We start from the raw sequence: 19781 nt of genomic DNA, 5'->3' as shown, positions 1-19781 counted from the left end.
TTGTATCTTCTGCTGTTGGTCCCGTCGCGGTAGCTACCTACAGCTAGCTACCCCTCCAGCCCACTTCGGAGCTCCCCGAAGCTGATCAACGCCCGTTTCTGCACACGCCGGACGCCGCGTACCTGACCAGAGCCGCGTCCCACATACAGATCCACCTTGTTCTCGACATGCCCAGCGTACGCGTCCGGGCTATTGGTGTCATCCGTCTTATTCTCATATCGCTATCGTGCTCAAGTGAGTTACAGCGGCAGCCTGCATTCTACGATAGTCATATGCTACTCGTGTACGGGTAGCCCACTACAGAACACAGCCGTGTAAAACACATATACCGGTGCCGCGGATAGTCCCGTGTCTCAATCGATTGTCTGTTGCTTCCCGAGGTCTGATACACTTCAGATGCTATATGTAGAACACATTGAAACATGCAATCAGTCCAAGCTCCATGGCCGCCATGTCTACAACCATGTCACTCAAGCACGTCAAAAGAGTTTAATGGTAATGGGGTGGCATCGATATCTTCGTTTCAGCCTATGTCGCACCCTACCTATTCCAATCCTTCCCCGTCCACGTCGCTTTGCTTGCTCGCTCAGCGCTCAAAATACATACATACAGGAATATAAAACCGTGCGGTGGTCGTCGCACTACGTCCGTCAAAGCTAGACGTTGAGTTGAAGATCAATCAGATCATGACAGAAAGATGCTTGGATATCAATGAAGGAAAGGAAAACGAAAGTTAGACTAATGCATCCGAGATGCCAGATCTCGGGAGTCGTAATGCCCAGATCTTGGATAGAAGAGAATTGCAAGGAAATTGTGACTGCCGCAGTGGCTAGATGTCTCTGCCGAGGCAGCAAAGAAGCTCATTTACAGCTCGCTTCTGTTGTTGTCAGAGAAAGGACTTTGGTCCCTCCTGTTTGAGACGGTGCTACCGCGTTTCGACGCTGACGATTCCTCTACGATGGGCGTCATGGGTGTTCGCAAGCCTCGCTCGGTATCGTATGAGGTGATGCGCTGCGACATCATCGGTCGTGGTGGTTCGAGCGACGAGCTGTCTGTGAAAGGACTTTGGTCCGTGGTAGGTGTGCTGTCCTGGATTTCAGTGTATTCTGAATCGCGGTCACTGCCCGAGTTGCTGCGAAGAAGAGTCTGTCGCGCACGCTGGTGGTCATCGTCCGAGTCGTCGCCAGAGTCGGATGCTAAGCTTCCCCTGCGTGCACGCGAGTGCGCGGCGCCGTCATCTGATGAGGCTGTTGAGTAGCCGGTGAGTGGTCGCGCAGAGGGCACGAGGACTTCGGGAGTGTTGACGAGGGTTCGGTCTGCGCTGTTTGTCGAATTCGAGGAGCTCTTGGGTGGTGTGATGTCGGAGCTCTTCTTCTTGGTGATGTTGAGTGCTCGAACCGGGCCAAGTTGTGCGGTACTTCGGACCGAGTTTGCGGGGCTGATACCAGGCATGTGGATGCGGATGGGCTTCACAGTGTGCTTGGGGTCGATTTGAGGCACAGGTGGTGTTTCCATGCTCGGGGTGTCTGCCGGGCTGTTGGTCGCAGTCGACTTGACGCTGACGACAGCAGCCTTTCCGCGTACAATGGTCTGAGCAGGGAGTGGAGACACGATGGCGTTTTGTCGATACATGGTCGACGCAACGCTGCCTCGTTGAGCGAGACTTGGGGCGATGCTTGTGCGGCCGGCGGTGCTGGAGGACATCATCGAGTCGCGGAAGTCGGGAACGAAGAAGTGCTGGTCGGCGGTCGAGTACGGGGTGCTCGTGCCAGACGAAGGCGACATGGCAGGAATCGGGGGCACGGGCGGGACGAGCAGGTCGGGCGATCCAGGTCCTGAGCGATTCGTGACACCGGGGATGTAGGCGATTTGGATGATGTTGGAGGCACGGGTAAGGACGGACGAGGCCATCGAGGCAACGGTGTGGGTAGATGCGCGCGCACTCCGCCGTGACTGGAAGTCGCTGTCCACCTTCTCCTGCTGTGACACGTCGACATCCTGCCATTCGCTCTGCTGTGACATTGGCCTCCTCTTGCCCTTGAGGCAGTACTTCCATACGACAAATGTGAGAATGGCGATGAAGGCGATGCCTCCGATGACGCCTCCGGCTATGGCCCCGACGTTTGGTTTGCTGGGGGCAGCATCGCCTGCAGTGGGGTCGACATGGCAGCTAACGGAGGCGCACTGGTCGCAAGTTCGTGAGTTTTGTACGCAGACCTGGTTGGCAGGGCACTCGATGCCTTCGCACGAGAGCGGTGCCTGTTCACACGCGACGCATCGCTTTTCTATGCGGAAGACATTCTCCGCGTCTGTCATTGACGTTAGTGTTCTGTCAGATGCTGTCATATCGCTGCAGGGTCGCAGATCGTACCTCTGAGCGCACGGATAGACATGGCAACGGTGGTTGGGGGTCGATGGTTAGGGGATCAGCAGCCCCAGGTTAAGAAGCAATGCGCGACGATGGCCGGCTCGGTGTCGCACTGAGAGGAGAGCACTGGGCCGCAGCTTCCGTCTGCGTGTCTTGACGTGTGCCTGGCGATGAGGACGGGATAAGGAAGGAGCGATGGATGTAGCGGATTGCGCTAACAAGGACGAGCCGGGTGCGAGTAGTGGCAGTGGTAGTGGTGGCGACGACGACGACGACGGCAAGGCGGACAGGAAAAGACGAGCAAAAGGGTGTGTAACGAATGACTAGGAACAAAGACGGCTGCGGGCGACGCAACAAAGAAGCAAAAGGCGTGATGCAGCGCAAAGGTGGTAAGATGAAGCGTGTGCGTGTGCCGGGCGGCGTCCTTGCTCGGGTTGCGTGTGTTGGGGGTGGGTCAGGGCCTGGCTCGCTGAGGAAGCCGCGCGTGTTTCGTCCCTTCCCGCCGGGGCCAGAGGCTGAGGTGTGCAGGCGGGCGACAATGTCGATGTGCACACCAAAATGTCCGAAACGCTCTTCTTCGTGTCGCTGCCTCAGGGTCGCAATGGTGTTGCAGTCGACTGCGAGCGTTGCTGGGGGGAACACGCCCATATCTACCTGCCTCCTCGTCTGCCATGCATGCAGCACCTGACTGGCACAAAAGCCACGGCCAAGCCCCCCTCGTGGTCCACAACCTTAATCTATTTTTTGCAGCCTTAGCCGTGTCCGCGAACGCCTGCCCCAGCATCAAAAGGCCCATTTCACCACTTTGCACCACATGACCCGGCGACTTGCGCCCTCTCACTTGACGCTCCACGTTTTGCACCATGCTTGCACCGATACACACACACACACATAGAAATTTGCACCTCATCTGCTGCCGGCGCTGACCGGGACTTTGCTGCTGCGAGGTACGCGGTCCAAGTCGCTAGCTGAGCTTCCCCCAGCCCTTATTGGCCCCTTCGTTCTTGGGTAAATAGTCCACCTGCGCGTCTAGATCCGTCTCGCTGCAGGGCCAATATATCGAGCATCCACATCATCTCCCGCTCGTGCAACGCCTTCACCAACTCCATGCTACTCGATGCTAATGGCATTTTCTGCTGGTCCATTCACGGCGACACCTCAGACTTTGCGCAAGCCACTTTCAAGCCTCGGGATGCATGTTTCCTCGCTCCCACAACCATGTCGACCCGGTACCTGTCAAGCCCATCACAGCCGCAGGTACCGCAAGAATGCTGCCCGCCCAAGTTGCTCGGCAGCCTTGTCAGACTGCCAACATGCATGCGAAACACGACCAACCACGGCCGCCCATATTTATCCTTTTCTGTGGGGTTCTTCCGCATCCGCCCTTTCATTTCCCTTTGCCAACCAGTCAGACCAAGGGGTGCCAAACTTTTGTACTACCGTCCTCTGCCATGGTAGTCGCCTCTCCCTTGCACTACCCATCGGTGATTATCTCCCGTCCAACGCTTGCTGATCGCAAAGGGTCGAGACCGCTGCCTCGTGACGCTCACCACTCATGGCAGCTTTGCCGTTGCTGACATCCGAGGTTTTGCTCGACTATCATATAGCTGTAAAGTAATAACAGTCTTGCTAGATTTCACCGCCACAGCAATCTCCCAGGCAACTGCCCGTCACGTATGTAACACGTACATTTCCCGATTACTACCTATCAAAGCCTGTGCTGCACAAACACGTCAGTATCCATGGATTCCCGGATCGGGCTCCGACAATGGACGACTTACTTTTGAGCTACTTCACACTTTGCAGGGGATTGAGCTGATCGCCTCTGCCATCTGATCCACCTTGTGGTAACGGCCGAGGCGGTCCGTCACCGGTTCGCAATGCGAAACGGCTATCGGGCCACAGTCAAAGGTTATCACACCTTGCTCGCGATCCTCGTGGACCTACCACTCGCACAGCCACCTTCGTCAGTTGTCTCCAGGTATCCTTCTGGTTCAGCACAGAAGTTGGCAGGGCGTGTTCATATCAAAGTTTCTCAGGTGTACTCTACTGCGTCGCCGTCGATTTCCCCCTGGCTTGGACCATGTAAAGCAAGCCAATTTGATAGAGGGTTTTGTTACTTGTGTACCTGTCTGGGTTGTTGCATGTCATACACCGGATGCAAGTAATTAAACCTGAGAGAAGAGGACATGGTTCAAATTCAAATCTTCGTCAACTATACGTGGGCGACTCACAGGACTCACAGCCCAGGTGCAGTGTCTGTTGGACGTTCTACCTTACATGTGATGCATATTCCGCGCTGAATCCGACAAACGGATACACAACAGCGGTTATACCCCATGGCATTCCCGAAGGTCGCTCCTCGATTTCGTTAATGGCGTCGAATAACTGGCCCCGCCAGTCATCGCCAATGCAGCACAGCCCTCTCCTTGCTTTCCACCAGATCTGGGACCTGTTGAGAGTAAACACGTTACTCAGAGAAAAGTCCTTCAGCTTTGGTAGAACATCCTCTGACGCAGCGATAGCGCCGAGAAGATCCGTCCACGTCGTAACCTCATCAGAGAGACGAATGTTCACCAGACTAACAGTAGTAAGCGTCTTCTCGGATGGCCGGAGAAGGGCGAGAAGGTCTTCCGCCGCCTGGATACGCATAGTCGACAGTTTGCACGTCTCCAATTTCTCAAACCGACAGTGTCGTGCCATGTCGCCAAAAACATCGCCATCCAAACTGCTATAGCAGCTGAGTTCCAATTCCTTCACATTCCGCGCCTTGGCCAGGAAGCGTACGACAAATGGTGCACCCGGGGCCTCCAATTCGAATCCCGAGTGTGAAGACCGCAAGTCCCTCAAGTGCAATTGCAGCGTTTCCAGCTTCTCAAAGACGTAATCGAATTGACGAAGCGAGGGTGCTATGTTCTCGAGTCTCCCGATACCGACAGCACCAAACGTTTGCACGCAATCAAGTCTTATGTGGCGAACTTGTATCTTGGACGCCGCGATAGCATACATGGTGGATACAAAGGGCCGAGACATTTCATGCTGACTGCTCTTGCAGTATCTTGCAGCAAATTTGGCGTACCTGTCGTCCATGCCTTCGTACGCAAAGGTGATGGACTCTAGCTGCTCCAATCCCCCGAACAGGCTTACTAGACACTTCCAATCGAACCTCGTTTCGCTGAAGAAGGTAGCTACATCATCTGCAGCCTTGCTATCAGCTGCATACTTTTCTTCCAAATCACGGGTGGCTGATACGACTCCGTAGGGGGTGGATATGCCCTGCGTATTTAAGATGTGTGTTTTTGCTTGCCAGAGATGAATCGAGTGGCGAGGTGTGGCGTCTACGATGAGATGTTGCAGGCCGTTGCCAAAGTGCGCGTGTGAAGTCATCTCTTGCAATTTAGAGAAGGCTTCTAGAGTCCATTGTAACGTGTGTTGGCGGAAGAAGCGGTCTTTGAATACATATGAGGTTTGTTTGCTGAGAAATGAGCTGGTGAGACGGAGGGAGCAACTGGTTGGTAGGTCAAGATAGGAGACCATGTGCTCAATCAGTTCCGTAGGAAGATCTGATAATGCCATCATCTTGGGAGATGGCTTGTTGTAACTGGTCTGGTACTGGTAGTGAAGCAATCAACGACGGTTCGTGGGGTATGTGGAGGCAAAGAGGCGGGGATGCCGATGCACGTTGACGATGCACTAACCGTGTTGGGTTTCGTACATGCGTCAGTTGGGAATGCACAATGTATTGCAGGAAGTGTCACTGAACTTCAGACTTGTACTGTTGGATGCCTGTGGTATTTATAAACCCGAAAGAGAGGCCACCTTGCGGGTATTTCTGGTATGTATATCCGAAGCAGCATAAGCAACACAATGCCATGTCAGCTTCGCGCCTGTCACCCGCGATAATCGAAAGACCACGATGATGTTATCATCTTTGGTATCTTTCCATTATCCACACCTTCACCTAATCGCTTTCGCTGTCACTGTCGCTGCTCTCGGACGAGCTTCCAGAGCTGCTAGTACTCTTCGCAGAACGTTCGTTGTCAGATCCTGACTCCGAGTCGCTGCTAGCTTCAGAGTCAGAGCTGTCATCATCGCTACTGTCTGAACTGCTCTCATCACTAGAGACTTCTGTTCTACGTTTTCGCTTTCGCGCAACCGGTTTGGCTGGCTCAACATGCTCCATCAGCGGATTGATACTAGAGCTTGGATTTACAGTAGGTAGCACAGGCGCAGCGCGACCTAAAGCGTTAAGGAGCGCTTCTGCTCGTCGTCTTTGTAGCCGTCGAATAAAACCAGGGCTATAATCGTGATTTGCGAGGCCTGTGATGTCGCCCTCTGTCTTTCTCCGTTTCCGCTCCTTAAGAATTCGCTCCTGCTCCGCGTCCTCTTGAGCGACCTTCTTAGCCTCAGCTTCGTTCATCTGAGCGTCTTGCTCCTCGAGGTCTTCGATTGTTGCTCTACACCGTTGACGTAGACGATCTATTACACCAGCTCCCTTAAGACCAGCAATATATTCGACTAAGGCGTCTGTGTATTCGTTAGGGATGCGGAAGATGTTCAAAGCGTTGTCAACAACGTCGTTCTGTTTCGCTTTGTTAAACTTCCAGTTGTCGCGATCGTTGTAGTACTGTGTGAGGTAGGCAATGTATACCGAAGGATCCTTCTTGCCCTTTGACGCTGGCTTTGGTATTAATTCAGTGTCTGGTGTCTTTGCTTTAACGGCGTCTTTTATCTCTGGCTCTGGCACTGGCGCTGGCTCCCGTTCTGGCTCCCGCTCTGGCTCTGGCTGTGTTTCTGCTTCTGCTTCTGTCGTCGCCTGCTTCTTGTCTAGTTGTCCGTTTCTTCTAGCCGTCTTCTCTTCCTCAGCAATCAGCGAGTGTAGAACAAAGTTGGAGACTTCTGGTGGCTGAGAGACAGCTCCAGTGCCCTTCTGTTCAGCAACCCAGGCTTTGAAATAATCCTGACCAGTGTTGCCGTCTGACTTTTTGGTATCTGGAGTGAATGCGACAGACTTTCTTCGATCTGTTAGTGGTGGTGAACCCGAGGCATCCTTCCGGCTCGATTTCTTGGTGAGCTTGTGTGGTGTCAGGGCTGCGGCGGTGTCGATGTGGTCCAACTCGGTGGAAGCAAGTAAAGTTGGGCGGGCCGTCGCGTACGCCGGCTCGTTTGACGAGGTGGCGGATCCGTGCTTTGGACGCGCCTGAGGGTGAGAATCACCATGCTGAGAATCATGTGTCTCTCTGCGACGCTTGGCTGGCTTCTCTTTCTTCTTTCGGTAGTTTGAATCTCCTTTGATTGGCGTCGCTGATGCTGGTGCTTCCTCGACAACGTCAGTCCGACTCTTTTTGGCATCCTGTTGATGGTCCTCGACTAGTTCGTGTTGGTGTTTTCGCTTGCCAAGCTTTGTGGATTTGCCATTTACGGCAGGCTCATCGGATGGAACAGATGGCTTGCAAGCCGTGTCGTGCGCACTATAGGCTGTAGAGGGTTGTGGGTCGGCAGAAGGTGTTTGTTGTTCAGGTACGGCGACTCCGGACTGTGTCTTGTTCTTCAGGGCGAGACCTAGTCGCTTCCAAGCCGGAACTCTGGCCGCGTCTTGAGCCATGATCAGATGGGGAATATGGACTTGTGTAGCATTAGATGCAGAGGTTAAATCGCATCGCGCATGACCGAATCAGCTGAAGCCGCACGTCTTGTCAGTATGCAAAGGTCGAATGAGAGGTCGCAGGCAGAGAATTTCGGGGCTGATGCTATGAGCGCACAGACCCACTGACGGCGATCCCAGAGCTCCAGGCCACAAGCAACGCGTGTAGTGACAGCCCACGCCGACAACCTTCGCCTTGGACCCAGAGAGACCGTACCCGTAGAGCTTACCCACATCACCGCAATCTCGTGCTGAAGCTGAAGACATCCACTACAAATACACAACCACACTCCCCGCCATCATGTCTGGTACGCTGGAAGCTATAAACTGCTTGCTTGCCGCATCCATGCTAACAGCTGCCCTCGCCGTACAGGAAGCGCAGGCTACGACAGACACATTACCATCTTCTCGGACCAAGGTCGTCTATACCAAGTCGGTACGCACACGCAGTCGTCCATGCCGCCTCCCCCTCCGCGGCTTCACCAATTGAGAGCATCACTAACACATGCCCCAGAGTATGCATTCAAGGCGATTACGGCGGCAAACATCACATCATTGGGCGTGCGCGGCAAGGACTGTGCAGTAGTCATCTCGCAGAAGAAGGTGCCCGTACGTATCATGGCTGCCAAGGGCTGCACACGGTACTGACGCTTCTATACAGGACAAGCTCATCGACCCCTCCTCCGTATCCCACATCTTCCGCCTGTCGCCCTCGGTTGGCTGTGTCATGACCGGATCCATCGCCGATGCGAGAGCTTCTGTGAGCAGAGCGCGGGGTGAGGCGGCCGAGTTCCGCTACAAGTATGGTTACGAAATGCCCTGCGACGTGCTGGCCAAGAGGATAGCCAACATCAGCCAGGTTTACACACAGCGCGTAAGTCATGGCATGGGAGCACGGTGCGAGTGAATGCTAAGCAAGTGCAGGCTTATATGCGACCGCTCGGTGTCGCCACGACGCTCATTTCCCTCGATTCCGAATTTGGCCCCCAACTGTACAAGTGCGATCCAGCTGGTTACTACGTAGGATACAAGGCAACAGCCTCTGGCCCCAAGACGCAAGAGGCACTCAACTTCCTCGAGAAGAAGCTGAAGAACAAGGAGCATGCCGAGGGCAACTGGGAGGAGGTTGTCGAGCTGGCAATTACCGCTTTGAGCACCGTCTTGTCGGTCGATTTCAAGAAGAACGAATTGGAGATTGGTATCGTAGGAGGACCCAAGGCCAACGGACAGGAGGGCACAGACGCGGCCTTCAGGGCGCTGACCGAGGAAGAAATCGACGAGCGACTGCAGTCAATCGCAGACAAGGACTAAGCAGCCATGGCCTTGGGGCTGCAAGGAGGATGTGGGTCGCTGAAGTATGACCGAGACGTGAACCATGACGATAACAACAGATAGCATGATACGGCCTCTCGGACGTCAAAAGTGCTCCAGCAGCACCATGAATGAAGACGTTAGACTGTACTCTCCTGCATAAGCGCAACTGTGAACCAAGCAGCCGAACCGGGGCACAGGACAATGTGGTAAGTTCAGCCATGACTCCACTTGCTCATGACGCCAGATTTCTCTACCACCTCAGCTGCAACGGCCTGCAACAACTCAAGAACTGCCTCGTCGACGTCATACTACTGGCTCCTAGTCGTCGGAGTCCCCAGCACAGCCGTCGTGTGGCTGACCGTGGCTTTCGCGAGCGTTGTTCGTTTCAACGCACTCGTTCAACCCTACGCGGGCACGCACTTTTCAAGCTCACACTCAGCGGACGACCACGCGAAGGCCGCACCGCTAATTATAAGCACCAGCCAATCAGAGCGCATGCTGCGGCTGAGATACACAGCTTGGCTTCGCTGCCTTACCCGATGCAGGCTACCAGGGCTTGCTCGCTAAACTACATCGTGCGATGTGGCGCTCCTAGGGCTGCTGAACAGGACCAGCACAACGCTGTCCATTCCAGCTGGGGAGCAATGGTAGCGGAGAGTCGAAAATAGGCATGGTTAGACGCAGGCGCACGGTTCCTGCATGTTTGGCCATGCCGTTGTAGTGGAGACTGGTACAGATGGTCATGTTACTATGCCGATTCTCACACCTCCTCACAAGCCTCCAAGTGCGGGATGCTAGGTGTTGAGTGGTGTATCGAGGCAGGGCCCTAGTACAGCTGGGAGCTACTCACGGTCCTAAAGTGGAGCTCGTTCTTATGGTAGCGGCGGGAGCAGCCCTGCAGGTATGGCTATTCCTACCCTACGCTATCGAGAGCCTTGCTCATGGACACTACCACCATCATCATCATCGTCGTGAATACATGTCTTCTACATGCTATATAATACTTGCCACGCCGCCACTCTTCGCTATCCATCCACAGCAGCAAGCTTCAGTTTCATTCGATTACTTACCACTTACTTCTTAGTAGCCACTTGAGCAATCTGTCGCCAGCCGATCTTCATTTCAAATCACCAGAGCCATAATGTCTGACGGTCGTAAGTCTCTTCCCATTCCAGCACGAGATTTCTCATCTATTCACCATCACCAAACCATATGGCCATCAAGACTACACACGCTGACACTATCACAGTAAACGATGCCCGTGCCATGCGCGTTGCCGAGATCATGACCGACTTCCGCAACCTACAACACTACCTTGTTCAGTTACGCGCCACGCCCACTGCGGAAGAGTACTACCTTGAAGGCTACTCCCTGCTCCGACAGTGCACCAGCGAGGCACAGACTATCCTTCAGACACCTTTCTCTGGCAGTGCCAGCTCGGGTTCAGGGGATCCGGAGTCCGAGAAACAACAATTGAGGGCGTGAGTCACTCCATTGTATGCGATGTCGACTTGAGGGACTGTAGAGAACGGCGATGCAGTGTGTGGACGAAGTGCTGACAAATTTCTGCAGTATCATCACGGACGCGGCTGTACGACGCTTTCAATGCCAACGCGCTTACCTACGAGCCCACGCTGGCCTCCGGTGGATGAACAGCCGCAACAGCATCCTACGCGGCCAGAAGCCCAATGCGAGCCATTTGGGTGCACTTCAGCAGGCTGATGCTACAATGAGGAATGTACGTTGAATGAGCCTTGCTAATCTTGACGAGATCTTCACTGACAGTCGATTCATAGGAGTTACTCGCAATTAGCGATGCCTACGTCGAAAACACGCTGCGTGCTGCGGATGCCGCACAAGGCAAGTGGTTGAACGAGGACCCTTCGCTGGCGCAGATTCAACAGATCCTCATGTCCCGACGATGAGCACCCACGACACCTACGAAACCTACGACACTGTTTGGACGTAAATCGCACCCGATTGCATGATAGCATCGTTTTACTGCAACGCTCCACGACTACCTCTATTTCTCTATACCGCGGTGAACCCAGTCGCCTTTACATCGTTCTCCACACATTTCTCGTCGGACAACCATCTTGTGGCAGGCTATGCTTGCACGGTCTCCTTGTATGTTCGGGCTACTTGATCGTTCCTCCATTTCCAGTGCTGGTCACATTGTTCGGAAAGCACATACTTGTTTCTTTGGGATAGCCTAGGACGATAGCCTGCTTTAGCGTTGGCGCTGGCGTCTGGAGTTTTTGGTGCATGGGACAGGTTCCTCTCTTCTAGGAAGTCCAAGCGACTGGTCAGCAAGGCAACAGGTATGCGAATAACGGCATAGCAAAAGCATGGGAATTTTTGGGGATACACGACCGGAGCGTCTTTATTGGAGTCTTTCTTTTGTTCTTATTCATCTGCTGTCAGTCGATGCTTTTAGGCTGTATTCCATGTCCTAGTCTCTCTCTCGCTCTTTCATTCTATTCGCCTCCTTGCTTCTTTTCAGGTCAATATTATAATTTCTATTGGTATCCCAGTACGTTCGACACGGCCTCATGATAACACACGATAGTAATCACACCCTCGCCAGGAGACGGAAACCGAAGCAAGGTCGACTTGAGTAACTCCAACCAACTGTGTTTAGCGTTACACACTAACCTTCAGCTTGACAGGCACCTGCAAGTGGAGATCGTACCATCGAATCCCACACAGCGGAGCCGACCGATCATGCACGTGGACGACATGCAACAGAGCTTCTACCAAACGGCTGGTCGTAGGGCAGATGCTTAGCGTATGACGTCGCAGTAGTAGGGCTGAGTAGTAACGACGGCTGTGTGCTGACGCGCTTCGCGTGAATCGCACAAAACTACCATCATCAGAGATGCCATGCACGACCATGCACTGCCCAGTATCATAACCGCCGTTCCAGGTTCTAATGCATCCGGCATCGCCTTATCAAACAAGGATTTCGGATACAATTGTTCGCTTACGTCGTCTTCCCGTACGCCAGAGCTTAAACAAGGCTAGGGGATCGTCGGGGTTCCCGAAGACGGTGGGCTTAGCGTGTTAAGCCACGCTTCGCTACCGAGTGGATGAATATCATGTGCGATAGGCATCGTAACGCCGATGCACGATGCTAGGCTGCCTGTTACTAGAAGGCGGGGTCGACAGCTAGAACAGCGGCCTTTGGAGGTCTCGGCGTGTGTGCGGTTAACTAGGTGGACTGGCATATCAAGTGCGAAGACGCCACTCGTTTGGGTATGTATGCGATTTTTGAAGTCGATACCGCCCAGGTGATGCGTCACGTCGATATTGCGCTTTTGTCGCAACAAGCTCCTGAATACCAAACATGATCGGTATGAACGTCCCCGTCAGCCTTGACTCCCCGCGTTCGCCATCTATCATGCTTCCTTCCCTTCTTCCAGTCGCAACATGGCCAAAATGCTGCATCTTCGGCCTGTGCCTGGCAGCGCTCGCTCACACTGCGTAGAAGAACATTCTGCGAGATCGGCTTATCAATTCGTACGATTCATGACGCGCTGATAACAAGCGATAGGATAGGCGTCGTGACATAAGCTGTCGTGGTAGTTTGAACCTCGACGACCTGTAGTAAACGCTAAGCACTTTACCGAACGCGCACCAATTGAACAAAAACCCCCAGCGCAGCTCAAACGAGTACAATATCCGCAATGTCTTCAGAAAAGAGCCACCGCCGTAAGTAACAGTGGCTGCAATGGCGTCGTGCACATGATAACAATGTGTGCAGTATACGTCAAAGCCCGCCATGTCAGCTACCAGCGCGGCAAACGCAATACAAACCCCAACGTGAGCCTGCTCGCGCTTGAAGGCGTCGACAACACGCAAGACGCGCGGTGGTATCTCGGCAAGCGCGTCGCATACGTCTACCGCGTTGCAGGTAGCAAAGAGGATGGTCCTCGTGTGATCTGGGGCAAGATCCGCCGGACACATGGTTCGTACAGCTTGCCATACTAAATTAACATGTGTTGAATCAAGAACAGGCAATTCGGGTGTTGTTCGCGCGTCTTTCGCAAACAATCTCCCGCCAAAGTCGTTTGGTGCTAGCCTTAGGGTTATGATGTATCCAAGCTCGGTTTGAGAGTTGATGGACGGAGCGGAACGGCATTGGAACGGCGTTGAGGCGATTCGGAACGGCTAAAAGCTACAATGGGGATCGTGTTCTTCCTTTTACATACTATACCCAGCATAATGCAAAAACATTTCACATCATGAATGAGTATACAAGAAGGCTATGCTATCACACATATCTGCACTCAAGACGCTGAAGGCCTGCGTTATTATTGCTTTGATGCACTCTCCGTACTTCTGGTGCAAAAACAGAATGTCCACAATCTATTGCAATGTGCAAAAAGTTTGGTTGGTGCGACACCTGTGTGATTCGAACACACGCTCCCGAAGGAACTGGCTGACTTTCCGGTGAAGGACTAGCAGGCCAGCGCGTTAACCACTCTAAGATAGATGTTAGTGAAAGGCTCGCATTAGAAGGTGGGATCGACTCGTACCCGCCAAAGTGCCAAGACTCTCAGCTGCTGTGCTGTTTGATGACAAAGCGATGAATTAATATGTAAATATACAGTATCAAAATTGGTGGTGGTGCAGTGGGCTTGCGCACCGGGCGTCGGTCGCGAGGAAGTGGATATGCGGGGTTGGTGGACTTTCCGCAGCAACGCTCCAACTCCAACACGCGAAACTGTCCAAAAAGGAAACAAACGCCTTCTGACACTCAAGCCCCACATGCGGTGAGTTACATTTGTGAAAGACGAAGTGAAAAATTGATGGCTGCTCTCTCAGTGCCGCTGGCATGGACTAGGCCTCAACGCGTTAGGGCCATTGCAGAAACCCAAGGGCTTCGGCCAAGCACCGACGAGAAGATCAACAGGACAATTTCGAGGCTCATACAATGTCTGAAGCGGTCAAACCGGCTTTTGTCAACGTATTGACTCTCAGATCAGTCTGCGTAGTGTTGTGCGTGGGGAGCGCCACCAGGAGTCGCCTGGTGTAACATTTGGTTTGACTCACGCGCTCCGAGCCAGATTGGCGCAACTATGAGCCAGAGCCGAATCCTGAGATCTGTACTGGCAAAGGCGATCTCAAGCAGACACGCCTATGCGCTGTTTCAGGCCGTGATGTGACGAATGCTGCGTTGTTTTGTGACGACACTTCACCAGCCTCTGGCTCGCTTACATGCAGACCAATCACATGCCCCTCGTCCCTGCGTCCTGGAAGCGGCTCAGAGTCCGCCTCATCGCTACAACTCAACAGTTCAACAACACCTGGTTTGCCCGTGTTTTCTCTTATTGCGTGTGTGTACGTGATAAGTTAGATGTGCGACGTGGCACCAATCCGTTCATTCAGTTCCTTTTCACCAAGTTAGCCGTTGCATACATGACGGAGCAGGTGCCCAAGTGCTGAGGCAACACTCTTCGTTCGCATTTTCGCTCACCAATTTCCCTCGCCCTGATCGCCTGGCGAGGCAACAAGACGAGACGTCGGTAGCCAACCGCAGAAACCAACACAATATGACTGGAATCACTTCGGAAACGGCCCGCAGACAACCTATCGGTGAGAAGATATCGCTACACTCCCACACGCCCAAAGCGAGAGCCTCTAATTCTCGTCTGTACCTACTGCACAATGTCTGATTTCGCACAAAAACTTCAACTTCAACTTCAGACAGACGCATACTCAGATATGCACGCATTGATAACTAAGACGAGTAGAAAGATCCCTTCCTATTGGGACTAGAATACGTTTTGCTGCACTCCCCCAACGATGAAGTGGTTGCTAGCATTGTCCATTCTGACAAGACCGAAGACGCCAAACCGAAATACCGAGACATCATATACACCCATATACCATAACTCATCGACTCATTTCTGCCCCGGAGACATGCACGCTAAAAAACAAAAAGCTTGACGAAAAGAGATTGAACGTATAATACGTGGAAATATGGGTATAGGGCAAATGCTCTTCGAACTCCTAGACCGGGAACTGAAGGAAAGTCCACAGCCGTGTTCTCTGCCGCGGTCATGTACTCCGTCGTATCCGTTGAGTGATTGGGATGGGTGCGTTTACGAAGACATTGGACTCGTCGGCGATGCGAGACTGTTTCTCTTCGTATTCTAAGGAGGACATCTTCAGATCATCGATTTGTGCCTGTTGAGTCAGCATCTATGCACAGTGTTATGGCAGAGTCAAGCTACCTTGGTTAATGGTGGTCCAACAGTGGTTATCAGAAACCCGTCGCGTCCTTGGAAGGTGTATGGTCGAACAATTGCATCCGGGCCGCAATGGTAGCGTATTTCGCTCTGAATAACGGCTCTCGAGATGCCAAAGCCTGGAACAAAGTACGAGTTGGGAACAGCCATGATGTTTATGTTGGAGCAATCACGTCGACAGGGTATCTGCTAGGTGGGTTATGTGTTCGCGCGCTGGGAGATGACCGTAAGGTTGGGCGCGCGGAAAACTTATACATCTGACCGGCAGCCTTGCGACTGGCTAATCGGTTGCACACAATCTGTCTACACCGGTTCCAGTCCGGATGAGGATGCGATGCATCGGCTACGACTAAGTCCCTCCGTTGGGCGTGGACGCGCACTGACGTTCGCCTCATTGTTCGCCTCGAAAGCCCAATCACCGCCATTGGGCAGCGACGAAGGCCGGGTCGCACAACACACTTCAAGGTTGACCACTCGTAATATTTCCGCTGCATTGTTTGGTATGGCTGTTACTCTTGGAAGGACTATGGCTGTTTCGATATGCTTCATATCTCGGCGCTAGTATCTGAAGCGGCCAACACAGCTGCCACGTCTACAGAGTGGTGTTCTGTCAGAACAACTACGGCTGCTTAAAGACGATCTCTTTGCCACCATACTCTCCCACGACTTCTGCAACGGGCCATTTCCTCTACACCCTTCCGCAGAGATCCAAGCCAGCCGGGGCTGACATTACTCCTTCAAGTGCAACGGACTTCACACGAGACACCCCTGCGGAACGCCCCAATGCTAACCCATACCCCGGGTGGGCTTCCACGATAGGTGACACCCAGTCACCCCACGGTAATCGCACTGCATGAAAAAAAAAGTATCCCGGTGTCTGAAGTTGGTCAAAGTAGCTTCACCGCTAGAGCCGTTAAGCGAAGGATGCGGTCGCGTCAGGGAGATCCCTCCAGACACGCGCCGCACTGGGTATGAATGCATCAAGCTACGAGCATGTTCCAAGTTCCAAATATTCCAAGATCCGAGCCGAGACCCTACGGAACTCACCCTGTGTATCTTAGTTGACGCAACGACGGCACCCGAGCAATTGGGCTCCTTCTACGGCAGACGGACTAAGCGCCAGCAGGATGTGGCGAGTATACTTTAACTAACTGTGAGGCAAGCTTGGTCTACCCCGCTTGTCATTAGTGATCTACTTCGGTACTACTAGGGAAGGGTGGATAGATTACGGCATGTACCATCAATGGCGAGAGAGACGTGTCCAACAACGCCCTTCGTTATCGCTTCGGATGTGAAGCTGTCTTGTCTGAGGTGTTCATGAGCTTTGTTCACTTCGGCATGAATCATCTCACACACCCAACAAAACTCAGCCGAGCGCGAATCATTCCTCAAAAACATGAGATCGTCCTCTGAGCTCCATCGTAACGGCGGTCTCGACTCTGAAACTGCCGCATGAGGCGTGTACACGTATGCGACTACACGAACATGTGCCCAATGCCCAACATCCAAGCGTCCAAGTTCGACTACAACAATAAGCATCGCATTCTTATAGCAAGGCTAGCTACATACATTACAACAAACTATGCACTGGACTACCCCGCAGATTGTTTCATGCAGTCCCCTCATACGCCAGCTCACCTTGCATCCGTTGTCAAGAGAACGCCATCACGATATCTTATTATACGTCATGTCTTTCGATGGATCAGACACAACGATGCAGCGTGGGCTGTGATATTGAAAGGAGAACCTGGTTTGCGGCCTCTTTGCGGGCACACAAGGTACCCTTGCGACTACGAATGCGTAATCACGCCATAGTCGAGTCGGTGCCTCCATTCCACCGACCTTATTGGAAGAAAGCGGAAGATGGCGCAGCCCGAGCTACTCCGCACCTAATGCAAGATTGGAGGCGTTTACCTACTGTGAATATGTAGGAGTGCACAGGGGACTTTGGAGCGGTCTGCGAGTGCTGCAACTAGTGTCAAGGAAAAACATTCAGGTACGGAAGATCATTGTAGGACTCGACATGCAAGGTACGGCGACCACTTTCAGCCAGGAACCATATTTGCATCCAGATGTGAGTTTCTTCAGACTCAACGACTCGTCATAGACATCAAAAGCGCAATTCTAAGAAGCCGTTTTGCTGTCTCTTGGTCATGAGGCGATTGGCCCCAGGCATTCGTGTGGCAGTTGGCACGCAGAACTTACTCACCGGATCCCGATAGGGCTCAATCTTGTTGTGGTTTTCAGAGATGATACCCTTGACAACATCATCTCCCTGTGCCAGCTAGCCATTGTATAAGCACATGCTGGCTGAAGTCCATGGCTCTCACTGGAGCGCTACTAGGTCTGCTGACGGTCCTTCGAAAGGAGAACTCCTATCGGTTGCCCGCGCACTGGAGACGGAGGATCATTAGCAATCACCAGCTGCGGTCTTCCTGACAGGGATGTCCAGGCGAGCATACACAGTACAGTCCAGTTAAAATCGGAAAAGCGATGGGGATGGGACAAAACACTGTCAAAACAACGCTTAACCTAGTCTGATGATGTGCCAATATCCTCTGTTTGCTCTGTTGGATATAGCCATCAACACACAGGTCAGCAGGACTGTAGGTGAGATTTTGGCACCACTTGTGCTGCCGCCTTGACATCCAGGCCTTCTTTGAACAAGGGAATCCTTTCAGATGAGAGATGTTTCGGGACAGTCACTCACGTCAGCTTCATTCATGCCTCTATACCGCCGCCCTAATTCGGAGATTGAGATCCCATACCCGTAAAGGCCTACGCATGACAGACGCTTCATTCTAAGAATACGCACGACTGGTCCTTCAAAAACGAGAAAGACATCTTGTGTCAGCAAGTCCAAGGGGGCTTGGTGAGAAACACGGGATTCACTCGTTCGTGTCGAACTGGGGATACAACAAGACGGCGATACCGTTCGCGTCAGCCTCACTGAGCTACACGGGTTTAGCCTGCGACCCCCTGAAAACTATGTCAACTATGGATCCGGAAAGAGCGGTATATTGAGCGTGAACTGTTGATCTCATGTGCCACGTCAAGTGTTCTGGTCGATGCGTGGTCACCTTTGCTGATCCCGATGTAATGCATACGGCACATCGTTCGCGACTCTGCCTGGGATCCACTGCCTAACCAGTGCCCTCCAGAATCTTCTGTGAACACCTCTTCACAACGAGCGCTATCTGGAAAGTGAGGCTTCATAGTTTCCGAAATCGTATTCATGTTTGCCGATCCGATTACGCCCAGGGCCCGAAACGCTTTCTTCGACACGCGGTTACACACCCGAGCCGAACAACGTATCTCCGTAGAGACGACACAACGAAATGAATGTGGGTGAGTGATTATTCTTGAAGCAGGGCGACCAATAGCTGTCACAGTTAAGGGTCAAGCATTCTGAGTGTCGATCTTTGAAGATTGGCGAACCGACCCACTTCACTTTGCTTGTTGCGGCGTCGGACACGTGAGCCTCACAAAAACCTCGGCAAGCTTCTTAGACATGACAATGTGGAGTTCACCCTACCTCTTTCCAGTCTTCTCCAAGTGACGTTTCTAGCCTCGAAAAAGAAGCATGCGAAGATGGAAACGCTCTGTTTTAAATGTTGTACTGGTATTCTTCGGACATATATTCCTATGCCCAACATGCCAATCTCCCCCGCGCCATTTTACCATCTTTACTTGGTCTTCATGAGTCTATGAGGGAACGGACGATAACGTCGCCCTTCTCGGTGTTTACGGGACATAAGAATACTCTACCGTTCGACCACACATTGTAACATTTCTAACGATCGACCAACTGCGCTATGCTGGGGCAACCCTCCTTCCATTCGATTTGAGCATGAAAATCTCATATTGAGTCCAACTCGATAAGCGACTTCATCAACGAAGATGATCTCGTCGTCCCAACGTCCTCGGAACGAACCATGTTTTAACCCCCGATTGGTTGCGCACACGATAGTTTGCAATTGCAAGCACGGTGAAGACCCGCCCTCCGTAGTTCGCAGTGCCACCGATTATCCCCCACATACACATAGCAAGTGTGTAGCCTACACAATCAGATGGAGGACGTGAAGCGGTTTGAAGGGTATGTCCCTGACAAATTTGGCTATGCTTCAACCGAGACAAAACAACAGGTTGAGTAGTCGCAGGGCCTGTCTCGGATGTCTGGGTTCCCTTGCCAACTATCTGC

At 52.7% G+C, this 19781-nt stretch overlaps 7 protein-coding genes across 7 annotated transcripts; 3 read left to right on the top strand and 4 right to left on the bottom strand.

The window, feature by feature from the left end:
- Positions 1-499: 499 nt before the first annotated feature.
- Positions 500-2972, bottom strand: ACET3X_009229 (uncharacterized protein). The gene is made up of 2 exons (XM_069455400.1): positions 2372-2972; positions 500-2309 (listed from the first exon to the last, which is right to left on the bottom strand). The coding sequence occupies exons 1-2, from the start codon at positions 2391-2393 to the stop codon at positions 865-867; spliced, it is 1467 nt and encodes a 488-aa protein (XP_069303306.1). The 5' UTR covers positions 2394-2972; the 3' UTR covers positions 500-864.
- A 1667-nt stretch (positions 2973-4639) lies between these two features.
- ACET3X_009228 (uncharacterized protein) lies at positions 4640-5947 on the bottom strand (the record flags this gene model as incomplete). Its single annotated transcript, XM_069455399.1, has 1 exon — positions 4640-5947. One exon carries the CDS (start codon positions 5945-5947, stop codon positions 4640-4642), a length of 1308 nt encoding a protein of 435 aa, XP_069303305.1.
- A 382-nt stretch (positions 5948-6329) lies between these two features.
- On the bottom strand, positions 6330-7973 carry ACET3X_009227 (uncharacterized protein; the record flags this gene model as incomplete). Its single annotated transcript, XM_069455398.1, has 1 exon — positions 6330-7973. The coding sequence occupies one exon, from the start codon at positions 7971-7973 to the stop codon at positions 6330-6332; it is 1644 nt and encodes a 547-aa protein (XP_069303304.1).
- A 217-nt stretch (positions 7974-8190) lies between these two features.
- Positions 8191-9418, top strand: ACET3X_009226 (uncharacterized protein). Its single transcript, XM_069455397.1, has 5 exons — positions 8191-8320; positions 8386-8448; positions 8527-8621; positions 8674-8886; positions 8937-9418. The coding sequence occupies exons 1-5, from the start codon at positions 8314-8316 to the stop codon at positions 9321-9323; spliced, it is 765 nt and encodes a 254-aa protein (XP_069303303.1). The 5' UTR covers positions 8191-8313; the 3' UTR covers positions 9324-9418.
- A 1049-nt stretch (positions 9419-10467) lies between these two features.
- ACET3X_009225 (uncharacterized protein) lies at positions 10468-11251 on the top strand (the record flags this gene model as incomplete). Its single annotated transcript, XM_069455396.1, has 4 exons — positions 10468-10480; positions 10576-10807; positions 10899-11064; positions 11123-11251. 4 exons carry the CDS (start codon positions 10468-10470, stop codon positions 11249-11251), a joined length of 540 nt encoding a protein of 179 aa, XP_069303302.1.
- A 1330-nt stretch (positions 11252-12581) lies between these two features.
- ACET3X_009224 (60S ribosomal protein eL33) lies at positions 12582-13554 on the top strand. Its single transcript, XM_069455395.1, has 4 exons — positions 12582-12679; positions 12814-13037; positions 13090-13293; positions 13343-13554. Exons 2-4 carry the CDS (start codon positions 13013-13015, stop codon positions 13438-13440), a joined length of 327 nt encoding a protein of 108 aa, XP_069303301.1. The 5' UTR covers positions 12582-12679; positions 12814-13012; the 3' UTR covers positions 13441-13554.
- Positions 13555-15389: 1835 nt separating this feature from the next.
- ACET3X_009223 (uncharacterized protein) lies at positions 15390-15730 on the bottom strand (the record flags this gene model as incomplete). The annotated part of the gene is made up of 2 exons (XM_069455394.1): positions 15390-15518; positions 15566-15730. 2 exons carry the CDS (start codon positions 15728-15730, stop codon positions 15390-15392), a joined length of 294 nt encoding a protein of 97 aa, XP_069303300.1.
- Between the last annotated feature and the right edge of the window lie 4051 nt (positions 15731-19781).

Source organism: Alternaria dauci, chromosome 9 (genome assembly GCF_042100115.1).
Source record: "Alternaria dauci strain A2016 chromosome 9, whole genome shotgun sequence".
Taxonomy (NCBI): Eukaryota; Fungi; Ascomycota; class Dothideomycetes; order Pleosporales; family Pleosporaceae; genus Alternaria; species Alternaria dauci.
The sequence above is the reverse complement of the archived record's forward strand: the minus strand, read 5'-3'. Positions and strand labels throughout refer to the sequence as shown.

Excerpts from the sequence above, each read along its gene's own strand:
- ACET3X_009229 (XM_069455400.1), bottom strand. The coding sequence starts at position 2,393 with ATGTCTATCCGTGCGCTCAGAG. Across the intron at positions 2,310-2,371 it reads GTCTATCCGTGCGCTCAGAG|ACGCGGAGAATGTCTTCCGC; the intron begins GTACGATCTGCG and ends CGTCAATGACAG.
- ACET3X_009226 (XM_069455397.1), top strand. Across the intron at positions 8,622-8,673 it reads TCTCGCAGAAGAAGGTGCCC|GACAAGCTCATCGACCCCTC; the intron begins GTACGTATCATG and ends GCTTCTATACAG. Across the intron at positions 8,887-8,936 it reads GCCAGGTTTACACACAGCGC|GCTTATATGCGACCGCTCGG; the intron begins GTAAGTCATGGC and ends AAGCAAGTGCAG.
- ACET3X_009224 (XM_069455395.1), top strand. The coding sequence starts at position 13,013 with ATGTCTTCAGAAAAGAGCCACCGCC. Across the intron at positions 13,038-13,089 it reads TTCAGAAAAGAGCCACCGCC|TATACGTCAAAGCCCGCCAT; the intron begins GTAAGTAACAGT and ends CAATGTGTGCAG. Across the intron at positions 13,294-13,342 it reads CAAGATCCGCCGGACACATG|GCAATTCGGGTGTTGTTCGC; the intron begins GTTCGTACAGCT and ends AATCAAGAACAG.